This window comes from Microcebus murinus, chromosome X, assembly GCF_040939455.1.
Source record: "Microcebus murinus isolate Inina chromosome X, M.murinus_Inina_mat1.0, whole genome shotgun sequence".
In the NCBI taxonomy this organism is placed as follows: domain Eukaryota; kingdom Metazoa; phylum Chordata; class Mammalia; order Primates; family Cheirogaleidae; genus Microcebus; species Microcebus murinus.
The window spans coordinates 118903948-118930693 of record NC_134136.1 but is presented as its reverse complement, the minus strand read 5'-3'; the positions used below and the strand labels follow the sequence as shown (position 1 = coordinate 118930693).

At 34.9% G+C, this 26746-nt stretch overlaps 1 protein-coding gene across 10 annotated transcripts in view; it reads right to left on the bottom strand.

Annotated features, from left to right (window-relative positions):
• Nucleotides 1–26746, bottom strand: part of KDM6A (lysine demethylase 6A) — a 194811-nt gene that overhangs the window by 94963 nt on the left and 73102 nt on the right. For all 10 annotated transcript variants that reach the window (XM_012754078.3, XM_012754081.3, XM_012754080.3 and 7 more), the window contains exons 3-4: nt 23305–23413; nt 11785–11834 (exon numbers count right to left, since the gene is read on the bottom strand). In XM_012754078.3, coding sequence (XP_012609532.1) covers nt 11785–11834; nt 23305–23413 — 159 coding nt within the window. The remainder of the gene's footprint in view (nt 1–11784; nt 11835–23304; nt 23414–26746) is intronic.

Here is a 26746-nt window from a genome sequence, read left to right as displayed (position 1 = left end):
ACAAGCTTTAAAGACCAGAGTAAAGTGCCAGTAAGTTCAAGATCAGAACACTCCCACCCCCCAACTTGAACGCAGACAGACCTATTTTCTATTCACCATGATTTGGGCTTTTCTTGAGGAAAGTTTAGACCAACTGTCCTAGCAACACACAGCAGTAAGTAGTACCAGTGAGAAGACAACTGGTTCTCAAAGTGAGGGAGGATGTTATCAAAACAGAATGTTAGTAAAATTAATAGTAAAGCTTCTAAAATTTTTATTAGACAAGATCCAAGTCAATAGGAGGCATTTAGGACAACTACAGTAGGCCCCTTTTATCTGCAGTTTCACTTTCCACAGTTCCAAGTTACCTGCAGTCAACCGTTGTCTAAAAATATTAAAAAGAAAATTACAGAAATAAATAATTCATACATTTTAAATCGCATGCCATTCTGAGTAGCGTGTTAAAATCTTGTATCTTCTTGAGCCACCCATCCCGCTCAGTCCCACCACACCCTGCCTCAGACATGAATCATCCTTTTGTCTAACATATTGACATTGAATATGTTACCTGCCTGTTAATCACTTAGTAGCCATCTCGGTTTTCAGACTGAAAAACAGTAATATATAGATAGGGTACTACATGCAGTTTCAGGTATCCACTGGGGGCCTTAGAACATATCCCCCATGGATAAGGGGAACTACCTTAATTAGGCCATAAACAATGAGATTATCAAGATATTATTGTTGTAATATTGCCAATTTGGGAATAACAATTGGAATTGTAGAATTACAATTATTGTAATTCTGTTATTGTAGAATAACAATTGTTATTGTGGAATAGCAATTTGATTGTAGCTACCACCAAGCATCCCATATTCCAGTAATCATCTCTGATGACAACTGTATTTTTATGCTAGGATATAAAGAAATAAAATCATGCCAAATTATGAGAAAAATATCAATTGTCTTAATCTCATCATATTGTGCTATGACACTAATTCCACAAAGCTAGTAATACACAGTGGGAGGTGGAGAGGAGATTCCGCTATTAAGCCTACTGGGAGCCTAAAAGGTGGGAATGGGGGGGCAGGGAGAATGAAGATTATGGAGACATGAATTTCCAAATTCTTTCTGGTTACCTCCATCTGTTTATATATACTATAAATAACTGAAACTACATGAACAAAAGTGTCTGATGCTCTAATGATACACTGCAGTGGTAGCAATCTTACCAGTTGCCAAAAAGTAGTCCTGTTTTGTTTCTTGAATCTCGTTCCCACCAATAAACCACTTTCATTCTATTCACAGAACTCACTTTACAATCTAAAAACTTTTGAATCTATCCCCCCTCCATTCCTACTGACTTTCTCTAGGTTATTTAGGACCTCAACTTTATCTACCTTATCTATTTCAACAATTTCCTAACTTGTCTCCCAAATTCTAGCCTCTGGCTCCATTTCCCCCCTTTCAATCTGCCTTCAAGACCTCTGCCAATGAGCTTTAAAAAACTCAAACATGAAAGTGTCAAATACTTTCTATATTAAACCCCTCTGAAAAGTCCCTGCAACCTAGCCTGATTTATAAGGGCCTTCACATTTTATGACTATTGCGAAATTTTCCCAATCTCATAGCCACCACTTTAGTCAAGACAAATAACATGCAGATCTATAAATAAAACATACTCTTACACATTTCTATGATTTAAACCACGTTTGCTTCCTCTACCTGAAAAAGTCATTGCCGTCCTTCCCTCAACTCACTTCTCAATCAGGCAAATTCCTATCCATCCTTTAACACACCTTTTCCTTCTAGAAAAGAAACTAACTCACCTTTTAATTCTAGAAGTATTATCTGACACATTTCCAAACTCAGAGTTATGGTGTCTGATACGTGTTTCTAAATGAATACCCATACCCATTTACAGATATTCTATTTATCTCCTCCACTAGAATAAGTCTATAAATGGTAGAGATGGAACCTAAGTCATGCCTAGGCAAAGTAACATATAAGTTATTTAGGAAAGGTCTGCTGCTAAATAAATCAATCTTTGTCTTTAATAACCTGTGATACATTTTTCATCAAGGAATTTGATACTTTGCTGATTCAATTTATACCAAATCACTTCTTAAATATAGTCTGAACTACCTTCTGGACAGTAAAATAAGTTTTCTACTTATAATAACATAGTAAAAGAGGTTGACTAAAATTCACTCACTTAAAAGATCTCATTTTCTTGATGTCCTCTGCCTTTCTAGGCAAAAAAGGTTTTGGATTATTTTTTTCAATCGAAGCATTACATTTGCAGAAATATTCACAGAACTGTAATTAGTACAGTTCCCTACAAGTTCTAAATATTTTCATGTTATGAAGCACTTCAAGACTGATATATTTAAATATTCAATATATTTCTAAATTTAAAACATAAATTTGAATTAGGAGAACCTTGAGTTTTACCATATACTAATTCTCTCTTCAACATCTCTCTCTTACCTGACATTAATTAACCCATAATCCCACATCAATGCAACATTAAGACAAAATAAAACCATACGGAAGAAAACCTACCTAATCAGTCCTAATTAAGGGAAAAAAAGTCAGCACAAATTTCAGAGCTGGTAAGAAACACAACATTACAATTTTCAAGTATGTACTGAAATGGGCAGGAAAATGGTATTATTTATACCTTTTTAGTGAATCTGTTTTAAGAACAAGAATTGTTTATAATTAAGCATACAGAAAACATATGTAAATTAATCTCTACAAGCTTTGAGGTCTTAAAATACTACTTGATCCTCTTCAGCAGTGATATTATAAAGCCCCATGATTTCTATATTTACATAGATATAGACATGTATATATGTTAATTTACTGATTTTTTCAGTGTCCCAAATTAAATTTTAGCCCAACTCTATCAAAGCCATTATAAAATTAGGGTTTTTAAAAAATTAATGAACTGATCACTGTTTTGAAAAGCTGTACCTAGAAATACTTTGATCAATCAATGTACCAAAATAATATATTCTGCATATCTTGTAATAGGTCAATTATTCTTTTAATTTCTTTCTCTCTTTCTTTTTTTTTTTGGACATAGAATCTCTCACTCTCACCCTGGGTAGGGTGCAGTGGGGTCGTCATAGCTGACTACAGCCTCAAACTCCTGGCCTCAAGCGATCCTCCTTCCTCAGCCTCTCAAGTAGCTGGGGCTACAAGGTGTGTGCTACCGCATCTGGCTCATTTTTCTATTTTTAATATAGACAGGGTCTCACTCTTGCTCAGGCTGGTCTCAAACTCCTGAGCTCAAGCAATCTTCTCGCCTCCGCCTCCCAGAGTGCAAGGATTACAGGCGTGAGCCACCATGCCATACCCCAATTATTCTTTTTAAAACTGAAAGACTATTCTCCATCCTTCCATGTTTCTATTATATTTAATCAATTAGATAGGCACTACTACTTCCATAATTTAAAACTTTTCTTAAATTCAAGTGGAAAAAAATAAGTCTTTATTTTAAAAATCACAATTATAAGCAGAAGAATATCACAGACTGTTTAGGAAACTACACAAGGTAAAATTCATCAATAAGCACCAGTACGTCACATTTTAACATAACCTTACAGTCTTCTATTTGTGTACTGAAATACATAGCGGCACTAACTGTGTACATACAATTTTTGATTCCTATTTCTCTTTTATACCATTAACCAGGGGTCCTCAAACTTTTTAAACAGGGGCCAGTTCACTGTCCCTCAGACCATTGGAGGGCCATTGGAGAGTGCGGCGCACATTCCACACATGCGCATGGTGGGCCCAGGGCGAGTTAGCTGCTAAGCAGGACAGGCAGCAAAAACACCCAGCAGGCAGGATAAATGTCCTCAGCAGGCCGCATGTGGCCCGTGGGCTGTAGTTTGAGGACGCCTGCCATAAACCATAACAGCAATTTCTAAACTTTTATAACTCATGAATGAGCTTAGGTTTTTTTTTTCATTATTTTGACATTTCTACATGGTCTACAGAATAAATTATTATTGCTCTTGTTTGTTATTAGCTTGCATTAGAAAAGTATTTATTATAATCACTAATAGTCATGATATAATGGTATGATACAATAGTCATAAGAGGACTAACAAATATTTACCATTTCACAAATGACAGTGTCATTTGTACTGAAGTAAAAAAAAAAATGTATGATGCCAAAAAATAAAAATTTGAATTATATAATAAACATTATTTGGTCTTGACATTTTAAACAAAGGTTAAGATTTAAATTCTGGATTACAGATCAATAATTCCAGTCGTCCATTCCAAGCTCCAGAAGGTTCTTTAAAAACCAAAATTTATCATATGTCAACCACAAAGTATTTGGGTAGGAAAAAGAAGATTTGAACTGACAGAAAGTCTTCCTTTACTTGCCCACTTAATACAATTAGTCAAACTGACTGTAGAAATGTACAGTCATATGTTGCCTGTGGGAGGCCACCCCAGAAGTCCCAGGGAATTTTATGTAACATGGCAAATGCATTAATACCTTTCTGAATTCCAATAAAAAGAAAATATAATCCTGTCAATAATACAAAGTTCTGGATGCAAGAATTTCAGATGAAGAACTGAGGACTAGTACTGTAGGAAATCACTGTATCTTTTAAGGTCTAACTATAGAGATTATGTTTGAAGCGATGAGTGCAACTAAAAATCAGGGAGATTGATCTCAGTCACAATTCAAAAATCAATCCTATACTCACATTCATCAATTTATGATCCACTGCGGATATAAATCACACAAAATATCACAAAGTCATAAAAATAGACAATTATACCAAAAAAAAAAAAATCACTGAGTCGTGAATGTGATCAACCACGAAGCATGTTTACTGGCTCACAGACAGAACGGTTATATAATTTATTGATGTTTAGAAAAAAATTAAAATGAGTAGCATTAATATCTTTAAGTGGCAGCTGTACAGGTGGCAGTTCCTAGAGGGTGGTACACCCAGAGAGGGCATGGAGGCTCCATCACGCTTTCTCACATAACCTCACCTTATGCATCTCATCATATGTATCCTTTATAATAAACCAGTAAACACATTTCCTGAGTTCTGTAAGCCCCTCTCTGGAGGCCCAGACTAGTGACTGGCATCTGAAGTGAAGGACTGACCTTCAGCCTATGAGATCTGATGTTATCTCCAGGTAGACAGTGTTAGAATTGAAATCAATCGTTTCACTGCAGAACTGACTGCTTGGTGTGTAAAGGAAAACCCCTCACATATTTTGTTACAGAAATGTTCTGTGTTGTGAAAGTATAGGAGAAACTTAGTTTGTTTCTTCCTATATCCTCAGACCATTCATTATAAAAATAAAAAGCAGATGGCAGAGGGAAGAGACCTCAAAGTAAACTAGTAATAGAAGGAAACGTCTTCAATATAAATCTACGAAAACCCTACAGCTAATATAGTCAATATTGAAAATTGAGTGTTTTCTCCCAAAGATCCAGAACAAGACAAGCAGGTCTCCTTCTATTCAACATTATACTAGAAGCCCTTGCCAGTGCAACGAGGCAAGAAAAAAAATTAAAGGGCTTCTACAAATTAGAAAAGAAAAAGTAAAACTGTCTGTGTTTACCGACAGCATGATCATGCACACTGAAAATCCTCAGAAATCTAAAGCAAAGCTACTAGAATATAATTTAGTAAGATAGCAAAATACTAGGTCAGTATACAATAATAAATTATGTCCCTATATAACAGCAATAAACAACTAGAAATAAAACTTCACAATCACTCCAATCACAGTAGCATCAAAAAATAAAAATAGGAATAAACTTTAAAATTTTGTGATAAAAACTATAAAATATGGCTATGGACTCTTAAGACTAAATAGAGGATGAAAAACACCATGTTCATGGACAAGCAAATACACTATTATTGAAGACAAATTATCCCCAAATTTTTCTATGCACATAATGCAGTCCCAATAAAATCCTAGAAGGAGGAATTGACAAACTGCATCTAAACTTTACATGAAAAGGCAAAGAACCTAGAAAAACCAAAACAATTTTGAAAGAGAATACAGGAAACATAATGCTTGATTTCAAGTATACAGTAATCAAAACAGTGTGATAATGGCTTAAAAATACGACATAGAGATCACTGGGACATAACAGAGGATCTAGAAACACAATATTAAATGGTTAATTGATTTTTTTTCAAAGAGGAAATGGTAATTGGAATTTTAAAGTACACTCTTTTCAACAAATGATGATGTTCTTGAGGAAAAAGATTTAAAAAAAAACATTGATGCTACCTTTCATTATAAACAACCTGAAACATATCGTAGAATAAATATAAGAGATAGGACTCTAGAACTTCTAGAAAAAAGGGATGAGGAAATCTTTATAATCTTGGGGTAGGCAGAGATTTTTTAGATTTTTTAACAGTTCACGAAAACCACAAGGGAGGGAGGGAGGGGACGGGAGAGAAAGGGAAGGGAGGGGAGGGAAGGGGAGGAGAGGAAGGAAAGATTAAATGGCACCAAAATGGTAAATAGCTGCTCATTAAAAGACATAGGTAAGAAAATGAAAAGGCAAGCCACAGACTGTAAGACAGTATTTCCAAAACATATATCTGATGAAGGCATTTATCTAGAGTATGTAAAGAAGTCATACAACTCAATTAAGAAAAAAAAAAAAAAAGAATGGGCAAAAGGTATGAACAGGTAACTCACAAAATAAGGCAGACAAAAGACCAACAGCATGTAAAAGATGCTCCATGTCACTTCATCCGGGAAATGTAAATAAAACCAAAATAAGAAATCAATACTACTAAAATGGCTAAAGTTAAAAAGAATGACAATACCAAGTGCCAGCAAAGATATGGAACATTGGGAAATCTCATTCATCACTGGCTAGAATATGAAATAGAACAACCATTTTGAAAGATAGTTCTGCAGTTAAACCCCCAATTGCAATGTGACCTAGCATTCCCAAATCCTAGGTATATATACCAAGAAAAATTAAAAACTTATGTCCACACAAAGACAAATATGTTCACAGGACTTTATTCATCTAAACAAAAGCTGGAAACAATTCAAATGTTTATCAACTGATAAAAAGAAAAATTGTGGGCATATCCATTCTATGAAACCCTACTTAATGATTAAAAAGAATACAATATTGATATATGCAACAACATGGATGAGATATACCATGTATCTCTACAGCTAATATCATATTCAATAGTATGAATCTCGGTAACACTATGAAAGACATCAAAAACAAAAGAATGCATGCTATTTGAATCCAGTTATATGACATTCTAGAAAAGGCAAAATTAGAGGGATAGAAAACAGATAAGTGGTTGCCTGGGACCAGGGATTAAGACTGAGAAAGAGGCACAAGGGAGCACTTCGAATGATCAAAATGTTCTGTTACTTGATTATGGTAATGGTTACACATAATTGCCAAAACTCAACAAACTATACGCTTAAAATGATGTAAATTATATCTCAAAAAAGTTGGAGAGAAAAAAAGTCACCCGATATTTTTGTGAAGCTAGGTAAGTTAATCAGAAAGTTTTTATTTGGAAAAAACAAGCAACCAAGGACAACCAGAAAAACCATAAAAACAAGAACAATGGGGAAAGGGTGCCCAGATACTACCTTATGTTAAAACATAAAACTTCTGTAAGCAAAATAGTTTCATATTAGTTCATGAAGTGACAAACTAACAAAACAAACCAGAAAATCCACAAATAGATAAAACTGCATATGAATATTTAGCACACAATTAAAGCAACATCTCAAATCAGTGGAGAAAAAGATGAATTTTTAAAGAATATATCATTGGGATAATTAGCCATAAGGAAAGAGATAAACTTAGATGTTGCTCACACTATAAATCAAGGATAAGACCCAAATGGATCAGAAATTTAAATGTAAAAAAATTAAATCACTGGCCGGGCGCTGTGGCTCACGCCTGTAATCCTAGCTCTTGGGAGGCCGAGGCGGGCGGATTGCTCAAGGTCAGGAGTTCAAAACCAGCCTGAGCAAGAGCGAGACCCCGTCTCTACTATAAATAGAAAGAAATTAATTGGCCAACTGATATATATATAAAAAATTAGCCGGGCATGGTGGCGCATGCCTGTAGTCCCAGCTACTCGGGAGGCTGAGGCAGGAGGATCGCTTGAGCCCAGGAGTTTGAGGTTGCTGTGAGCTAGGCTGATGCCACGGCACTCACTCTAGCCTGGACAACAAAGTGAGACTCTGTCTCAAAAAAAAAAAAAAAAAAAAAAAAAAAAAAAAAAAAAAATTAAATCACTCAAATACTAAAAAAAAATGTGGGTGGATTTCTCTTAACACCCGGAAAGAAGAAAAATTTATTCTATGATTCCAAATGCAGGTGCAAGGACAGAAGAAGATTGATGAATTTGTCTATATAGGAATAAACATCTGCATGGGCAAACATACACACACAAAAGTAAAACAACAAATCGCAAACTAAAAAATTAGTTGCAATATCTGCAACTAGTCTCACAGACAAGAAATAAGTATACCTGATTCATAAAATATAGCTACATAAAACAGAAAGACAACAATAGCCCAAAAGAAAAATGGGCAAGAGACATGAACAAATATTTCAAAGAAAAAGAAAAGCAAATAGTCTTTTTTAATTTTAAAAGAGCTCAATCTCACTAACAATTAAGAAAGCGCAATTTAAAATTACAATAAGATACCATTTCTCACCTATCAAACTGGCAAAAAGTCTGCCAACATAAAGATTCTTAATTAAGACCATGAAGAAATAAGAACTCGCATAATGGTTCAATCCCAAAGGAGCAAATATCCTTCAACCCAACAGTTCCACTTTTTTTTTTGGAGACAGCCTGGGCTAGAGTGCCATGGTCAGCCTAGCTCACAACCTTGAACTCTTGGGCTCAGGCAATCTTCCTGCCTCAGCTTCCCAAGTAGCTGGGACGACAGGCATGTGCCATCATGCCCAGAAAATTTTTTTGGATATATTTTTAGTTGGCAAATTAATTTCTTTCTATTTTTAATAGAGACGAGGTCTCACTCTTACTCAGACTGGTTTTGAACTCCTGACCTCGAGCAATCTGCCCACCTCGGCCTCACAGAGTGCTAGGATTACAGGAGTGAGCCACCACGCCTGACCAGCAGTCCCATTTTTAAAGGAATCTATACCAAAGAATCACTAACAAAAACTGAAAAGACATTTCTACCAGACTGTTTACTGCAGCGCTTTCGGTAAAAGCAAAACACTGAAGAATTGAATAAACTAAGTAATATATCTCCTTCATGACCTTGAGTTAGGCAAAGATTTCTTAGGTACAGCACAAAAAGTACAAGCAATAAAAAATAAAGTCAATAAACTGGTCTTCATCAAAATTAAAACCTTTCTACCTACTTCAAAATACAGAATCAAGAAATTGAAAATACAAGCCCCAGACTTTGAGAAAATATTTGCAAATTACCTATCCAATAAGGGATTGTATCCAGAATACATAAAGAACTCTTACAACTCAATAATTTTAAAAACTCAAGTAAAAAATGAGCAAAGGGTTTGAATAGGCATTTCACCAAAGAAGATCTATAAATACCTAATATGTTCATGAAAAAATGTTCAGTGTCATTAGTCATTAGAGAAATGCAAATAAAAACCATAAGATGGCACTTTACATCCACTAGGATGGCTACACTCAAAAACTAGATAATTACAAGTGTTAACAAGGATATGGAGAAAGTGGAACCCTCATACGTTGGTAGAAATGTAAAATGGTATAGCTACACTGGAAAAAAGTTTGGCAGCTTCTCAAAATGTTAAATATAGACTTACAACTCAACAATTCCATTCCTGGGTATCTACCCAAGAGAATTGAAAATATTATGTCTATACAAAAACTTGTACACAGATGTTCATAGCAGCATCATTTATAATACCCCAAAAGTAGAAACAACCCAAATGTCAATCCACTGACAAATGAATAAATAAAATGTGGTATACCGATACAACGGAATACAGTTAGCTCTCCATATCCATGGATTCTGCATACATGGATTGAAAATTTCCAAAAAACAAAAAACAATGCAACAATAAAAAAATACACATAAAACGCAAAACAGCACAATGACTATTTACAAAGCATTTATCTTTTATCACCTACTATAAGTAATCCAGAGATGATTTCAAGTATACAGGAATATATGCAAGTTATATGCAAATCCGACACCAGTTTATATAAAGGACTTGAGCAAACTATTGGTATGGGGGGGGGGGGGATCATCTGATTCCTGGAATCAATCCCCCACGGACATTGAAGGATGACTGTATTATTGCAAAATAAGAAAACAATAAAGTATTTATGCTACAATATGGATGAACCTTGAAAATATACACTAAGTGAAAGAAGCAGTCATAAAGGCAATATATTATATGAACCCATTTATATGAAATATCCAGAAAAGACAAATATAGAGAGACAGAAAGTAGATTAGTGGTTACCAGAGGTTAGGGTTGGGCATGAGGTTTCATGCTGGGGAGATGAATATGACCATGTATAGTTGCACAACTCTGAAAATTCACTAAGAAAAAAAAAAATAACTGATTTGCATGGTTAAAACAGTTCAATTTTATAGTATGTCAGTTATACTTCGATAAAGTTTAAAACAAAAAATAAGCCACAGATTGGAGAAGATATTTTCAATACACTAAAAAAAAGAACAAAAATTAGCAAAATATGTTTCTAAAACTTCTACTCAGCCTTCCTAATATCTAGAAAGGTTGACTGCTGAAGGACTTTCCCAGACAAAGCTAGCCTGCAAAGACTGGAATAAGTACCTACTTCTAAAAATTCTACAAATCAAAAAGCAAGATAAACTAGGCAAGAGAAAAAATCCACAAAAAATCTGAAATGCCAATTCATATAAAGAAACCCCATTGGTCAACTTAAAAGTAAATATGATGTGAAAAATTAACCTGCTTAAACTAAGAAAATGGATGATTCATCACTATGCACAGTCCTTCATTTAGGTAGGTCTTTTAAATGGTTAGCTTCAGCTCTTCTCATAGATCCAATTATAAACAGACTAAACAAGAAAAAGAATTCATCATATAATAACTTTCCTATCATATCTTCCCATTTTAGCCCGATATACCCACTTCCAGCCTTCTTTTACTCCCAAGCACCAAATTAAGAAAAGAAAACCAGGTCCACCAGGCTTGGTGGCTCCGCCTGTAATTCCGGCACTCTGGGAGTCGAAGGCAGGAGGACTGCTTGAGCTCAGGAGTTCAAGAACATCCTGAGCAAGAGTGAGATCCTGTCTCTACTAAAAATAGAGACGCTACTGAAAAATTAGCCAGGCATCCTGGTGTGTGCCTGTAGTCCCCGCTACTTGGGAGGCTGAGGCAGGAGGATTGTTTGAGCCTAGGAGTTTGAGGTTGCAGTGAGCTATGATGATGCCACTGCACTCTACCCGGGGCCACAGTGGGAGACTATCTCAAAAAAAAAGAGAATTCCAAAGAGTGGGTGGAAAAAGAAAAAACCAAGGAATTATTTTGTTGTTTGTTTGGTTTTTGCTTCATTTTAACTTACCACATATTTGGCTAATAAAATGTCACATAAAATGCAAGAGAGTTCACACAAGATAGCACAAAATAATATTCATTTCCCTTTTCCAATCCCTTCCCCCAGAAGTAATATTTTTAAGTAATTAAGAAAAAAAGCAAGAGTTCAACTCATTTTGAGTATAAGCAGCAATAATCTGCCCCCAAAACATGAATTAGGCATACAAATGTGCACTAACCTTCCAGTAGTCAGATTGTAAACTGTAGTACCTCTGGTATGCAGATAATGCTGAAAGAGGGAAAATAATTATGAGTCACAATTATGTCTCAATTTAAAATCAATAATGCAAATTTTAAGAAACCTCATAACAAGCTTCCCATCATACCCACCTCCCAGCAGATAGTAATATTTTAAAGACCAAACAATTTTAAAATCTGGGCCTCCCTATACTCAGGAGTTCAAGAATGTAAAAACAAGGTCAAATCTCAGACTTGAATTTGAACAGCATCTAGGCTAACCCCTTGGATCAATTTGACCTTCCTTAGAGACTAAAATTAACAGAGGATTAAGATTTTCCAAGGTTACCCCAGAATGTGACAGATTATTTCTCATAAGAGACCTCACTTCTAAGAATGACTAAGAACTTAGCCACCTCAAAGAGGAAAGGAACTATTTCTTCTGTGACACTTCCTTTCATACAATTAAAACAAAACAAAACAAAACATCCTACCCCACAATTACTTTTCTCCAACTCAATTCCAAAATAGGGAAACCCATACCCCTAAATCCACTGTGAGGCATAAAAAGTTCTAAAAAACTTAAACTAGATACTGTCAACCTAAAAGTTTAGTGACGTGAGGGTAAAAAAGTAAACTTAAAGTTACATACATAAATTAGAATTAGTAGAGAGCGCCTTTTAAAAATAACTGATAAGCGAATCCCATCCCATATCAATTAAATCAGAATTTCTTAGAGTAGAGGGCTAAGTACTTTAAGATCCTCAGTTGATCTTACAAGAAATAGCTAGCACTGAGCAACTCCCTTAAAGACAAAGGCAGTAAAAGAGAAACAGAAGTAGGATAATAAAGTGGCAGCAGCTTGGATACATTCTAATATGATAGGGATTTTTACAGATGAAGTAATTTATGAATTTCAGACATTTGTACAATGAAAGCAAATTGAAAATATTACTGAAAATGCTTTCATAAAATTAAATAGGCAAAGAGACTTGTAACAAAAATTCAAAGTAATGAAGAGAACTTGCTGTATCAGATATCAAAATTATCATAAAGTTATAAGAATTAGAATAGAAAATAAGTGAAAGCCCATGAGACCTTGGTATATATAAGAATTAGCATAGGACACAAGTGGCATTTCCAATCACTGAGGAGTTAATAATGTCACCAGCACCCTAGTGCTAATATATATAAGCAAAAAAGTGAAATTTCTGCTGGGCATGGTGGTGTGCCTGTGGTCCCAGCTACTCAGAAGGCTGAGACAAGAGGATCCCTTGAGTCCAGGAGTTTGAGGCTGCAGTGGGCTATGATGGCATCAATGCACTCCAGCCTGGGTGACAGAGAGAGACCCCCATGCCTTTAAAAAGAAAAAAAAAAATTGAAATCTCTAACTCACATCATATACTAAAACAATTCAAAGAATAAATTAAAGAGTTAAATATAAAAACCAGGCCACAAAAGTACTAGATGAAAACATGCCGGAAGGGGGATAATATTTTTCTGATAATCAGTTGAAGAAGGATTTTAACTTCTGGTTTAAGATACATGGGGTAAGATAAGGAGCACTAGGGTAAATTGAGAAGCAGTCAGCTCTCTCAACTCCCTCACTCAATCCAGGATGTTTTTAGGCAATCTGACCAAAAAGATACAGATTCTCCAATAAAGACCATGTAGATCATATTCAGAGAGTCCCACCCACATGCTCAGAGCCTCCAGTTCTCAGTTCTTCCAATCTTAAAATATACATAGCTAAGAATGACCAGACATCTAAAGAAAGCCTCTAGCCAAGAAGAGAGAAACATAAATAGAAAAATGCAATCTAAAAGAAAAAAAAAAAAAAGACAACTATGCATGGGGTGAAAAAATCCTTCAAAAAATTTGTACTAGTCTTAGATAAGGGAAGATATTGCCTTCATTGGGGAGTATGTGGTATATGTAGGAGATCAAATAGGAAGGTCTAGAAAAAAAATGAATTCAGAGAACAAAGTATGATAGGAGAAATGAATAATTTAACAGAAAGTTTAAAAATAAAAAGTTGAGGAAATCTTCCAAAAAACAAACAAGACAGAAACAGAAAATATGACAGACTGTGTCCTGAAGGTCTAATATATCAATAATAGAGCCCCCTGCTAAAAAAAAAGAAGGAAAACAGAAAATTCAAGAAATAATTCTAGAAAAATTCACTGAAGAGAAGGCTATGAGTTGTTAGGTTGAAAGGACATGCAACAGATGTACAATTTGAGAAATAATGCAATGGTACAACGCTTTACAAATTCCAAAGGATAATTATTTCCAACCTAGAATTATATATCTAAACTATTAGTTAGGAGGGTAGAATAAAGGTATTTTCAGATATACATCTTAAAGGAAATTGTCTCCCAAGTACCTTTCCTGAAGAAGATACTGACAAACATGCTCCCCTAAAAGAGTACAGACCAAGAAAGAAAAAGAAATGGTTTACTGAAAGCAGGAGACACAACAGAGAGGAGAAACCATGGGAATACCCAACATGAAGAAAAAGAGAGATCCTAGAATGGATCTCCTCCACATATAGGCCTGCTGAGGCCTATCATTAAAATTCTGCTGCCATTGTAACCTCTTTGCAACCTCCAAACATTTAGATAGGCCTGGCCGAGATTCTTATATGGGCCCATGTTCTGATAAAGTTCCTATTCTCCCCTCTACATTCTACAAAATGAATAATGTGAAGGCTCTCATTTTATCTCCCAGAAGTGTTAAGTGTTCTGCTTTGAAGTACTTCTGAATAATCCACTCTCTCTGACCATATTCCTGACAGTTTCCTAGTACCTGGTCCTATGTTTAAGTATCATGTTTGCCAGGATTCACACATGCCCTGGCCCACTGCCTTCCCTAAAAGGAGGTCTTGTAAACTGTTGAGGAACCAGAAGCCAGACTATTAGCCAGAACCTAGTGTTTAGTTTTACTCCTCCTGAAAGTCTCCTCAAATAGTGACAATATGGCCTTTTCCCTACATAGCTATATTTGTGCTTGCTGCTCAGTTTTTCAAAACTAAACAATATCTTGTTGAGGGATACTTTTATCAGTGGCTTTCAAAAAAGGAAAAGGAAAGAAGAAAAAATAAAAGCAAGGTAATTAAACATCACAGTCAGTCATGGGTTATACCTATGGAGGAAGGGAGAACAATTAGAGAGAACACAGACTGGAGGTACCAGTACCATTCTGTTTCTTAACCTGTACAGCGGGTAGATGGGTGTCAACTGTACCATACATATATTTTTAGACACTCTCCTTACATATAATACATTGCTCAATAAGGGGAAAAATGCATTAAGGACTGGAAACCAGCAAAAAAAAAAAAAAAAAAGTTTGCAACATGCTACATGTTAACACTCACTAGTGATCAAATTGTTTCTTCAACAAACCAGTAAATAAAACATCCTCTCCTGATTATATATGAGACACTGAATAAAAGAACACTAACCAAAAAATGGAAACTAACATTTTTTAAAACTCTACATGTAATGTTTTCCTATTGTTTATTGGTAAGCATCCAAAATATAAATAAATACCACAGAGAACATTCTGAATATTTTCAAATTACAGAAGCATTACCCAAAAACATCATCACATATCCGAACAAGTAACTTTTATATTTAAATAATGTTCACCTTTTTTGCATAAAGATGACATCAACCAACCTACCACTGGAAGGATATTAGACTATGAGTAAATTTTCTAGTTGTGAAGAGTTGGTTTTAAGCCACCTCATGTTTCTTAGTTCTTAGTTCTACACTCATGAGTGTAGCTAGCTCGTAAAGGTCATTAATTAACAAAGAAAAGCAAACTAAATTATCACACTAGCTGTAACAGAATAGTCAAACAAGAGTTTGTGTAGTGAATAGCATGACTGACATTTCCACATCTGTTTGTAACCCCACTCCCAACCCCCACTATCAACTAGAAAGGGTATCACATTCCTGGCAATCTCAGTGATTGTTTTAGTCCAGAAATGGGTACATGAGCTCACATGGCCCTATCACCACTGATTTATAGATGACAATTATGGGAAATGTTCCCTCCCTACTGGTGGATATGAACAAGGAAGCATAGATCACCAACTGCCACCACAAGGGGAACTGTCTTAGTTCAGATGAAGCACACAGAAGATAACAGAGAAAAACAGAAAGTACCTGGATCCCTCCAGACTTCAAACTATGCCTAGAGCACACCCATTTATGAACTTCCAATTATGTGAGGTAATAAATGTCCTTATTGTTTAGGCTATAATCAGGTCTTTGATATTTGGGCCTAAAAACACCCTAATCAATAGAAGTCTGGGCTGCTGACAATTTTGTGCAGTCACCATACCAAGGCTGGAGCTTGCCCTTTTAATGATATTATAGAATTTCAACAAAATTGGAGGTTATGTTTTCAAGAATCTGATTAATAACATATATCACCTGGCTTCATAAAAGGCTCTCTGCGAATAGGGAAGCCTTTAAAGAGAGTACAATGTCTTCCAAAGTAACTGAAACTGGGATATAAGAAGACCATGTTATTATCAGATGGGAGAAACATGGCATTCATACAACAATATGATGAACTGAGGCATAAATATGTACCCTTAAATTCAAAGTCACTAAGGTGATACTCTAAAATGCAGAAACAGATCTATAATTGAGCCTTTTCTTCCTTGAGCATTTGTTATCTTTCCACTCATTTACATATTTTATTGCCAATTATAATCTACTCCCATTAAGCTTGGCATTTAAAGAAAGATCTTAATATATTTTATGTTTCCTAATCCAAATAAATTACTAAAACTCTAATGGCTATACAAGTCTAACCAAAGTATCAGTCTTTATTTCTAATCTTCAAGTTACCTATCCATGAAAAAAAATTCCTAGTCCACTGTAACTAGATTTTACTTAAGCCATCCTTTAAATACTTAATAACCTGTTTATAATGACTGCAAAAAAAATCGACAATTTCGGAAAAGACAAACTCAAGATCTATGATTGGAAAATATGCATTTCATGTTCTTACACTATAAACATCCCAGGATGAAGTATTGTCATTTGACCCAAGAAAAACAAGCAAGCAAGCTAGATCACCAAGCTCTGACTTAAGACTTTTCCACATTAGCAACTCTTGGCATGTAACTTGCCCTGGCCATTTGTACCTGCTTAGGAACTAAAACAACCAAAGTCTATTGCCTGAAAGTGAAAGACAATGCAACACATAAACTGACAAATTACTTGAAGGAAAAAGGAAAGGGAAAAAGAAAATCTATCACTGAATTTAGAATTTCAGAGAACTTATAATTGGGAAAACATCCAGCTCATGAAGAGATGTGATGAAACTATTTTTAAGGGTTTCAAGGTTCTCATACTAATATCAGGAGTGATTATTATACTCATCCAACTAATTGTTTTTCTTTGGAAATTCTTACTATATGCCCCCCAAGTCTCTCACCTCATAATTTCTAGCTTTTCATAATTATGCTGTGTACTTTGAGATACTGTGCTACTTGATTTTCTAACCAATTTAACTCCGTGACTCTCTTCTATAATTTACCACACATATTTAAAGACATTTACACATACTTTGTATTAAACTGCTAAGATTGATCACACATATTTATCTGAATATATATGCTTGTTCTTCAGCCCAGAGTTCTCTCTCAGGTTGTCTTCCTACCCAAAGAAGAGAAATCACTGCACCATCTCCATGGCTGTCTGACAGCCTTATCAGGTATTTGGTTCAGCAGAGGCTAACGGGTTAGAGCTTTGGGGTTATAGAAGTAGAAAGGAGGTGTGGTAGACATTGTGAAGAACCACTCAAATCCCACTTCAAGGAAGAATTGTTGGGAGTTCTGCCTATTGACAGTCTCTACATGTGAGCTTTTAGAGCAGCTGTCTCAAGCTGCAGAAAGCCAACTTGTCCAAAATCACATTCCTTCCCAGACTGACCCACATCCAATTTTGAAAATAATAGATATATATTTGAAATATATATTTGAGATATGTGTGTGTGTGTATAAAAAATATATTGGCATATGGAGGCCTGGCCACCTTGGCCCAACTTAGGAGAGCTCTCAAGGGCCATTCTAGCTCCAGAGGTACCGATGAAGTTGGCCAAAGCTTTCACAGCTTCATTTCTCCCTCTGTCCAATCCCAGTTCCATCCTCTACCTTCCAAAGCTGTTGACCCTAAAGGGAACTCTTTACTACACATCCTGTATGCTATACTCCCTCCAGGGAAATACAACCCAAAAGAATATGCCAAGTGCATGGAGCCTCCATCTTCCCATAATCCCCTACCCAATTACTATTTTAGGGTAAATTCCCAGAAGCAAAATGACCAAATCGAGTGAGAGAAATTTTGTAAAGCTCTTCGTTAATATTACCAACCAGAAAGGCTAAGAAAATATTTTACAAATCTTTTTTTTTCTTCTGCTCCAAATTCATGTGAAATAGCAGAAAAGATTTTTAATGAATAAATCCATAACAGTAATAATAACCAAACTATACCATCTGCAGACCAAAAAGTTTTAGGAATTCCTATAAGACAGGAAGCAAATAAGATCAGAATGACAAATAAGGGTAGAAAAAACACAGTCCAAAATGTACACAAAACAAGTACTACCATTTTCTACTGCAGAATTATTAATAGAAGCAGTTGTGTTTTTTTAACAAGAAACTAGCCTCAGAGTAACCCTAAGCTCAGACAACTTTATAGAAAAAAAGATGACAATGAATCAGGATAAATAATTGAAGGACTGCCTTCAGACTAACAAGGCCAGTAAATCTCCTACATACATATAACTGAGCAGATTCTTCACAGAGGAATATTCATTGTACGGTTTATGTCTACTCCTAGAAAATTATGGTTTATAATGTGTTCTTTAAAAATAAACATCTATTTGCCTGAGGTTGGCAGTTCTCTTATCCTGTACTGGTTCCAAAGAGAGGAGGAAAAAGCAGCCTCAGGTAACAAATGCCTGTATAAATTGGTGATGGAAGGGGGGAGTGCTGTTAGAGACTGGTTCTATAGTTGTGGACTTGCAGAAAGATGGTGAAGAGAATGAATGGAAATAATTCCAATAGTTATTATTTTAATGGGAACTGTTTTATAGTGGAAATGTGGCCCAAAAAGCCTCAAGGAAGTTTTAAAAAATAAACAACTCACATCTAGGAAATAGAAGCCACCAACTTGAAATACTAAAATATACCGAAATACATTTGCATACCTCTGTATTCATTCTCTCCCACCTCTTCTTCCTATTACAAATTAATGAAGCTACTGCCTACCTATCAATAGTCAGTTCATGTATGTATAATAGTAAATGGGTTTCGGGACACATCTTTTTAGTGACTGAAATACTTAGGTTATCCTTCTTATCTCTCACCTTACTCGATTACTCCTACTAGCTAGTTTGCCAACACAGTCTAGTTGCCACATGCCCCTTCACCTTCCAAAAAAGAAAAAACACCTCCAAAACAAATTTCCCTGGATTTTTCATTATCTTCATAACCAAACACTTTGCAAATGAAAAATATAGCTGTACTATTTATAGACTAATAAAGTTTTAAAGTTCAAAAGATTTATTGTTTAACAATAACTAAGCATCAAGGACATACAGCTCCTATGTAACCTGATTTTCAAGTCTAGGTCTGTCTATGTGCTCTAAAATTAGTGTGCTCTCCAACTACATAAAGGTACAACATTGAAAAATTAGCAGATTGCACAGGACTCTACAAGCACACCTCATTTTATTGCATATGGCAACAAACTGTGCTTGGCTTTAGTGCGTTTCATAGATGGTATTTTTAGAAATTGAAGGTTAATGGCAATCCTACATCAAGCAAGTCTATCAGTGCCTTATTTCCAATAGCATGGGCTCACTTTGTGTCTCTCTCACATGCATTTTGGCAATTTTCATTATTATTTTATCTGTTATTAATAGGATGATCTGTAATCAGTGATCTTTGATGTTACTATTGTAATTGTTTGGGGGTGCCATGGACCACATCCACATAAGACTGCAAATTTCATCAATATGTATGTGTTCTGGGCCAAGCACCGTGGCTCATGGCTATAGTCCAAGCTACTCGGAAGGCTGAAGCAGGAGGATTGCTTGAGCCAGGAGTTTGAGGTTGGTGTGAGCTAGGCTGACGCCATGACACTCTAACCCAGGAAAGAGAGCGCGACTCTGCCTAAAAAAAAAAAAAAAAAAGTGTGTTGATTGCTTCATGGATGGGCCATTCCCCCGTCTCTCTTCAGGTCTTCCTATTCTCTGAGACACAACAATATTAAAATTAGGCCAATAAGTAACCCTCCAATGGCCTCTAAGTGTTCAAGTGAAAGAGTCACCTGTCTCTCACTTTAAATCAAAAGCTAGAAATGATTAAGCTTCATGAAGAAGCCAGATCAAAAGCCAAGATAGGCCAAAAGCTAGGCCTCTTGTGCCCATCAGCCAAGTTGTAAATGCAAAATAAAAACTCCTGAAGAAAATTAAAGTGGTACTTTAATTTTGAAATGGTACTCAAATACATGAGAGATAAGAAAGCAAAACACCCTTATTGCTGATATGGAAAAAGTTTGAGTGGTCTGGATAGAAGATCAAATCAACCACAACATTCCCATAAGCTAAAGCCTAATTCAGAGCAAGGCCCTAACTCCCTTCAATACTATGAAGGCTGAAAAAGGTGAGGAAGCTGCAGAAGAAAAGTTGGAAGCTAGCAGAGGTTGGTTCATGAGGTTTAAGGAAAGAAGCCATCTCCATAACATAAAAGTGCAAGGTGAAGCAGCAAGTTATCCAGAAGATCTAGCTACGGTCATTGATGAAGGTGGCTTACACTAAACAACAGATTTTCAATGTACACAAAACAGCCTTCTATTAGAAGAAGATGCCATCTAGGATTTCCATAGCTAGAGAGAAGTCAGTGCTTAGGTTCAAAAGCCTTGAAGGATAGGCTGACTCTCTTGTTAGGAGCAAAAGCGGCTAGTGACTTTAAGTTGAAGCCAATGCTCATTTACCATTTCAACAAATCCTAGGACTCTTAAGAATTAAGCTAAATCCACTCTGCCTGTGCTCTGTAAAGGGAACAACAAAGCCTGATGACAGCACATCCATTTACAGCATGGATTATTGACTATTTTAAGCCCACTGTTGAGAACTACCACTCAGAAAAAAAAGATTCTTTTCAAAAACATTACTGCTCAATGACAACACATGCGCCCGAAGATCCAAAAGCTCTGATGAAGATGTACAAGGAAATTAATGTTGTTTTCATGCCCCTTAACATCCATTCTACAGCCCCTGGATCAAGGAGTAATTTTGACTTCTCATGTTATTATTAAATATAAGAAATACATTTCATAAGGCTATAGCTACCACAGACAGTGATTTCTCTTGTGGATCTGGGCAAAGTAAACTGAAAAACTTTTGGGAAGGATTCACCATTCTCAATGCCATTAAGAACATTTGTGATTTCATACAAAGAGGCTAAAATACCAGTATTAACATGAATTTGGAATAAGTTGATTCCATCCCTGAAAAATGATTTCGAGGGGTTTAAGACTGCAGTGGAGGGAAGTATACAGCAGATGTTGTGAAAATAGCAAAAGAACTAGAAGTGGAACCTGAAGATGACACTGAATTACTGCAATCTCATGATAAAAACTGAATGGATGAGGAGTTGTTTCTTACAGATGAACAAAGAAAGTAGTTTCTAGAGATGAAATCTACTCCTGAGGAAGATGCTGTAAACACTGTTGAAATAACAACAAAGGATTTAGAATATTAAAGAAACTTACTTGATAAAGCAGCAGCAAGGTTTGAGAGGACTGACTCCAATTTTGAAAGAAGTTCTACTGTAGGTAAAATGCTTTCAAACAGCATCTCATGCTACAGAGAAATCTTTCATGAAAGAAATAGTCGACTGATGTGGCAAAATTTATTGTCTCTATTTTTAAAAATTGTGACAACTACCCCAACCTTCAGTAAACACCACCTTGATCAGTAGTCAGCAGCCATCAACATAGAGGCAAGACTCCCACCAGCAAGATGATTACAACTCACTGAAGGCTCAAGATGATTGCTAACATTTTTTAAGCAATAACGTATTTTTAATTAAGGTATACACATTGTTTTTTAGACATAATGCTACTGCACAATTAATAGACTACAGTATAGTATAAACATAACTTTTATATATGCACTGGGAAACAAAAAAAAATATGAATGACTCCCTTTATTGTGATAATTGCTTTATTGCAGTGGTCTGGAACTGAACCCACAATACTTCTGGAATATACTACTGTGTGTATATTTTGGTATAATAGTTTCCTTTGAATAAGTTACCAGTTTGAAAGTTAAAATGGGTAATGGATATTAATTATTAATACCCATTATTCTCTTGAACTGAAGCCATTTTGCTAAGTACTAACCAGTGTCACATAATATCAAAACTCATAAGATATCATTCACCAGTTCCTCCCCCCTTTTAACAGATTAGAAGACAGAAACTCAGGAATGTTTACATAATCTGTTAAAAATAATGCAGCTGTAAATAAAAGAGCTGAGCTGGGAAATAAGCATAACTTCAAATCTCACACTGTATACACCTGTCTCTGACTGAAACTGCATATTCATTAGGAAAATGTTCACTTGACCCAACACAAAAGCTGCATAATAAACATCAACCTTCATTCTAGCCCTGGTACTATTTGCCAGGTGTTTTGTCCACTAAACATACTTGTTGAAAACAAGCTAACATCCGTTCCACATCAAAATGTTTACTATCATCAAAAGGTCTTAAAATGTTCTTGCTTTTAAGAAGAGTTCTCCATTGCTGTGGATTTTTCCTTTGGAATTGGGGTAGGGGTAAAATTTGGGGTTGCTTTTAACTTCCTGAGTAAGGGTCTGAGTCAGGAGCTTAGTTCCATGAAAAGGGCACATCTTAGGGGACTGACTATTTTCAGTTATTTAACTCGTTTATTTCTTAAAGGGAAAAAATTTCAGATGAATAAAAAACTGGTTTTATCCAAGGCTCAACCTCATGTATAATTATCTCTCTGCATTACTCACCTTTATAATGATATGGCTACAGATTAGATTTTTATTAAAATATTTTCTAGCTAAAATGGAAATGTTTTCAGCCAGGATAAAGATAAAAAATGCTGAGTTTGTATTAGCTTTCCAAAGTGTTCAACAATGTAACAGATACCTACATCAAACTGGCTCACTTTCTACTATGGGAGGACCTTTAAAGGGCAGGAATTTTCCCAAAGCAAACAAAACTGCACTGCACATGTAGGTGGTGGTTAGTTTTACTGAATGATCAACTTACTGATGGAGCTACATGGAGCTACATGACATTTTTCCATCTCTACTCTAATTTCTCATTGTTTATTATATTCATGAGTTTACAATTTCTTAGAAGTGAAAATGGTAGCACCCATCGAGTACAAATAATTACAACTACTTTAAACACATATATAAATCAAATAATAATTAACAAGGAAAAAAATTACCTTTTGGATAATCTTCCAATAAGAGGTTGAAGTGACCTAATTGACAAAAGAAATCAGACTCCACTTTTCCTTCAGCTTTTAAGATTAGAGACTCGTAGCAGCGAACAGCCTAGAAATAAAAAAATGCAAATATTTAAAAAAAAGATAAAACCCTAAAATGCATTTCTCCTCCTTGACCTAATGCATATACCCTCCATTTAATCGCCCTAGAAATCACAACTGAAAATTTTACTTTTATCTCAAAGATATTCAATGAAGCATTCTTTAGAAGAAACAGCTTCCCTAAGTGGCTCTTTTAATAAAGTTAGTTATGACCTAAGTGTTTTTCCCATCTATAAAATGGAAACCATACTTGCCAAATAAGATAATGTAGGAGTACTGTGATAACTTTATTTATAAACTGCAAATCTAAATTATTACTGTGGTATCCCTGTTGATATAACGAAACTGCTCTCAAATACAAATAATATCCATCTTTCCCACATTTGGGAAGAACTTTATTGAATTATGTCAGAATAGAATCTCTAGAATAATAACAATAGCTACTCTTTATACTAAATGGTTACTTTTTGCCAGAACCTCTACCAGTTTTAAACTACCATAAACTGCCTCTCAACCCTCTTCTTGTGAGATACTTCAAACACACCAACTCTATTCCTCATCTTACCTCCAGTCCAATACATGCATATTCACTCACTCTCACATTTCCTTCCCCAAAGAAGAAAAAAACATTATTTTAATGATATCGATTCTTTTTTTTTGGTTTTAAATTTGTAATCAAGGAGACTACAAGAGAAAATGAACAATGGAAAGAACAGAGTTCTAGAGTCTGGCTATAAATTCCACTTGCCATTTGCTACAGGAGATCCTGGGGAACTTACCCTCTCTTCTCACAGTTTTAGTAACACTCAAAGGGCTAACAAAAGGATTAAAATTAGAAAACTTCTCTAAGGGTTTATCACAGTACTTAACATACAATAGGTACTTAATAATTTGCTTCTTCCCCTTCTCAGATAAAAACAAAGCTCTAATTCTTTCAAGCTTCCCAATAATTTTGCCAAAATATCCCTGCTAACAATTAAATATTCAACAAAGTTGCTCTGTTATAATATGTCCTGGAGTCATTAAAGTAAGAAATGTGTGTGATTGCTCAAATCTCTGGGTACACTACCAGGAACACTCTCAGGTTTTGGTGCCTACAAAGCAAGGAACTCTATTAGCTTCCATTATCATAAAAAACTCCTTTCACTACCATTTCAAGAGCTTTGCTGGGAGAAGAAAATGTGATATAGGACAAAGTACCCACTTAGAATGCCTTCATTTTTCCTCTCCTATAAAATACAGAGCCTTAGAGTTTCAAAATATATATCCTAAAATTTACCTATCCAAAACACATACATAAATATTCAACAAGTTTGGAGAACCCATCCTAAACAAGGCAAATTCTAAGCTGATTCTACTATCCCTAAAGTCTAAGATTCATAAAAGAACAGTTTTCAGTTCCTATTCCACTCTTAGCTATTTAAAATATGCATATGTACCAAATCACAATCACTGAAAACTAATCATTCTGCTTCCCTATAATTAAAAGAGACTGAATGCTACACTGAAGTCCCAGAAATTACTATAATTTGGAGGCATAAAATTTCAAGATCCTCTTTATTTAAGTTATATATATAATTCTTATCTGGCAGATGGTTAGAGTACAAAAATACAATTTATTACAGTGCTTTATTATCAGGGAAATTCATAAAATTATTAAGCTCCATTATAACAATTCCTAATGTTATATTAAATAAATGACTTTCTAAAGTTAATAATGGCATTGTAAATAAAGCACTCATTAAAATAGTGATTGTCTTTTGTTAAACTCTTAGATATTTAGAAACAATTCCTACTCCTCTCTAACTTCTTACGACTAACGTTAAATTTATAAGTATGTTTCCATGATAAAAAAGATTCAAAATATAAACACAAAGAAATTTTCTTTAATAATTTAAACAAAAAGATGCCAACATCCTATACTTTTTCTCATTACCCTGAATGCCACTACCATGATCATCAGTTGCCTATCTTCCATTTCCCATGAAACAAAGGAACACACTTAAAATTAATAGTACATATCTCTGATCATAATGAAACATAACACCAGGTAAAAAACCACAATGTGTAGATTTTAAATTCACCTACCCATATGCTCAGGTTTAAAAAATTCTTATCATTTCCCCTTACAGCTACCATGCACCTAACGAACTAATCTTGGTGGTCAAAGATGATGCTGACAGAGCCAAATATCAAACGAGATGAAAATGAGCAAAAAGGTAGAATGAAGTCTAAGGACATTGTGTCACCACTTCACAGTGAAACTTCATGAATTTATTTGAAGTGTTTGAGGTAATTCTGATATTACATACAGCCAAATACTAACATAATTTTTAAGGAGTTATTTAAAGGAAAATAAGTAACTTGGGATATAGTCCAATACTCCTAACTCATACAATGATCTAGAATCAAACACCTTATTTTTATACCGTTTTTAGCCAAAAGGCTAATGATAAGCATAGAAGACATATAACTATAATTTAGATTTAGAACAATGTTCAGATAAACTTCTATAAAGTAAAAATATTTCTAGTTAAAAAGATTACTTTCATATTCTTGCTTTTTTTGATTTTAAATGTACACAAGTGAAATCATCCCCAATATAGTGTTTGTATATAACTGCAGAGAAAATGGACTAGAATATAAAACAAATGTTAAAAAAAGAAAGTCAATAGTTGGCCCATACAGAAATTTTTTATTTTCTTCATTTTACTTCTCTATATTTTCTAGATTTTTCATAATTAACCTATATCATTCCTCCTGTTATAAAGATCATTGAAGAATTATTATGCTTTCCCCTAGGACTCATACCTTTAGTGTAAGGATAGTCAGTTGAATAGAAATTTGAATGAAAATAGATAGGATAGAAATTTGAATGAAAATAATCTGTAGCTAGATCCCCATCAATCAATACAGCAACTTCTGCAATGAAAAAAAATATTCTATAATCTGTGCTGTTCAATATAGTAGTCACCAGACACGTGTGGCTACTGAGCACTTGAAACGTGGCTAGTGCAAGTAAATAACTGAATTTTTAAATGGCTTCATTTTAATGTTTATATACTTTTAAATAAACATGTACACCTAATGGCTACTATATTGGACAGTGTAGATCTAGATAAATTGTAAAGCTTAAAAACAACTTAATATTCAATCTATATACAATTTCTCATTTTTATAAAAGAAAAGCCTATAAAAATAATGGAATGTCTTGCAACAGGGATGAACGACCTCCACAAAAATCTGTTACATCCTATAATGTTTTATAGCTGGTGGGCTGCATATCTATAATCCTTACCAACTACTAGAAAAGGGAAATAATCAGTTTATCATGAAATAT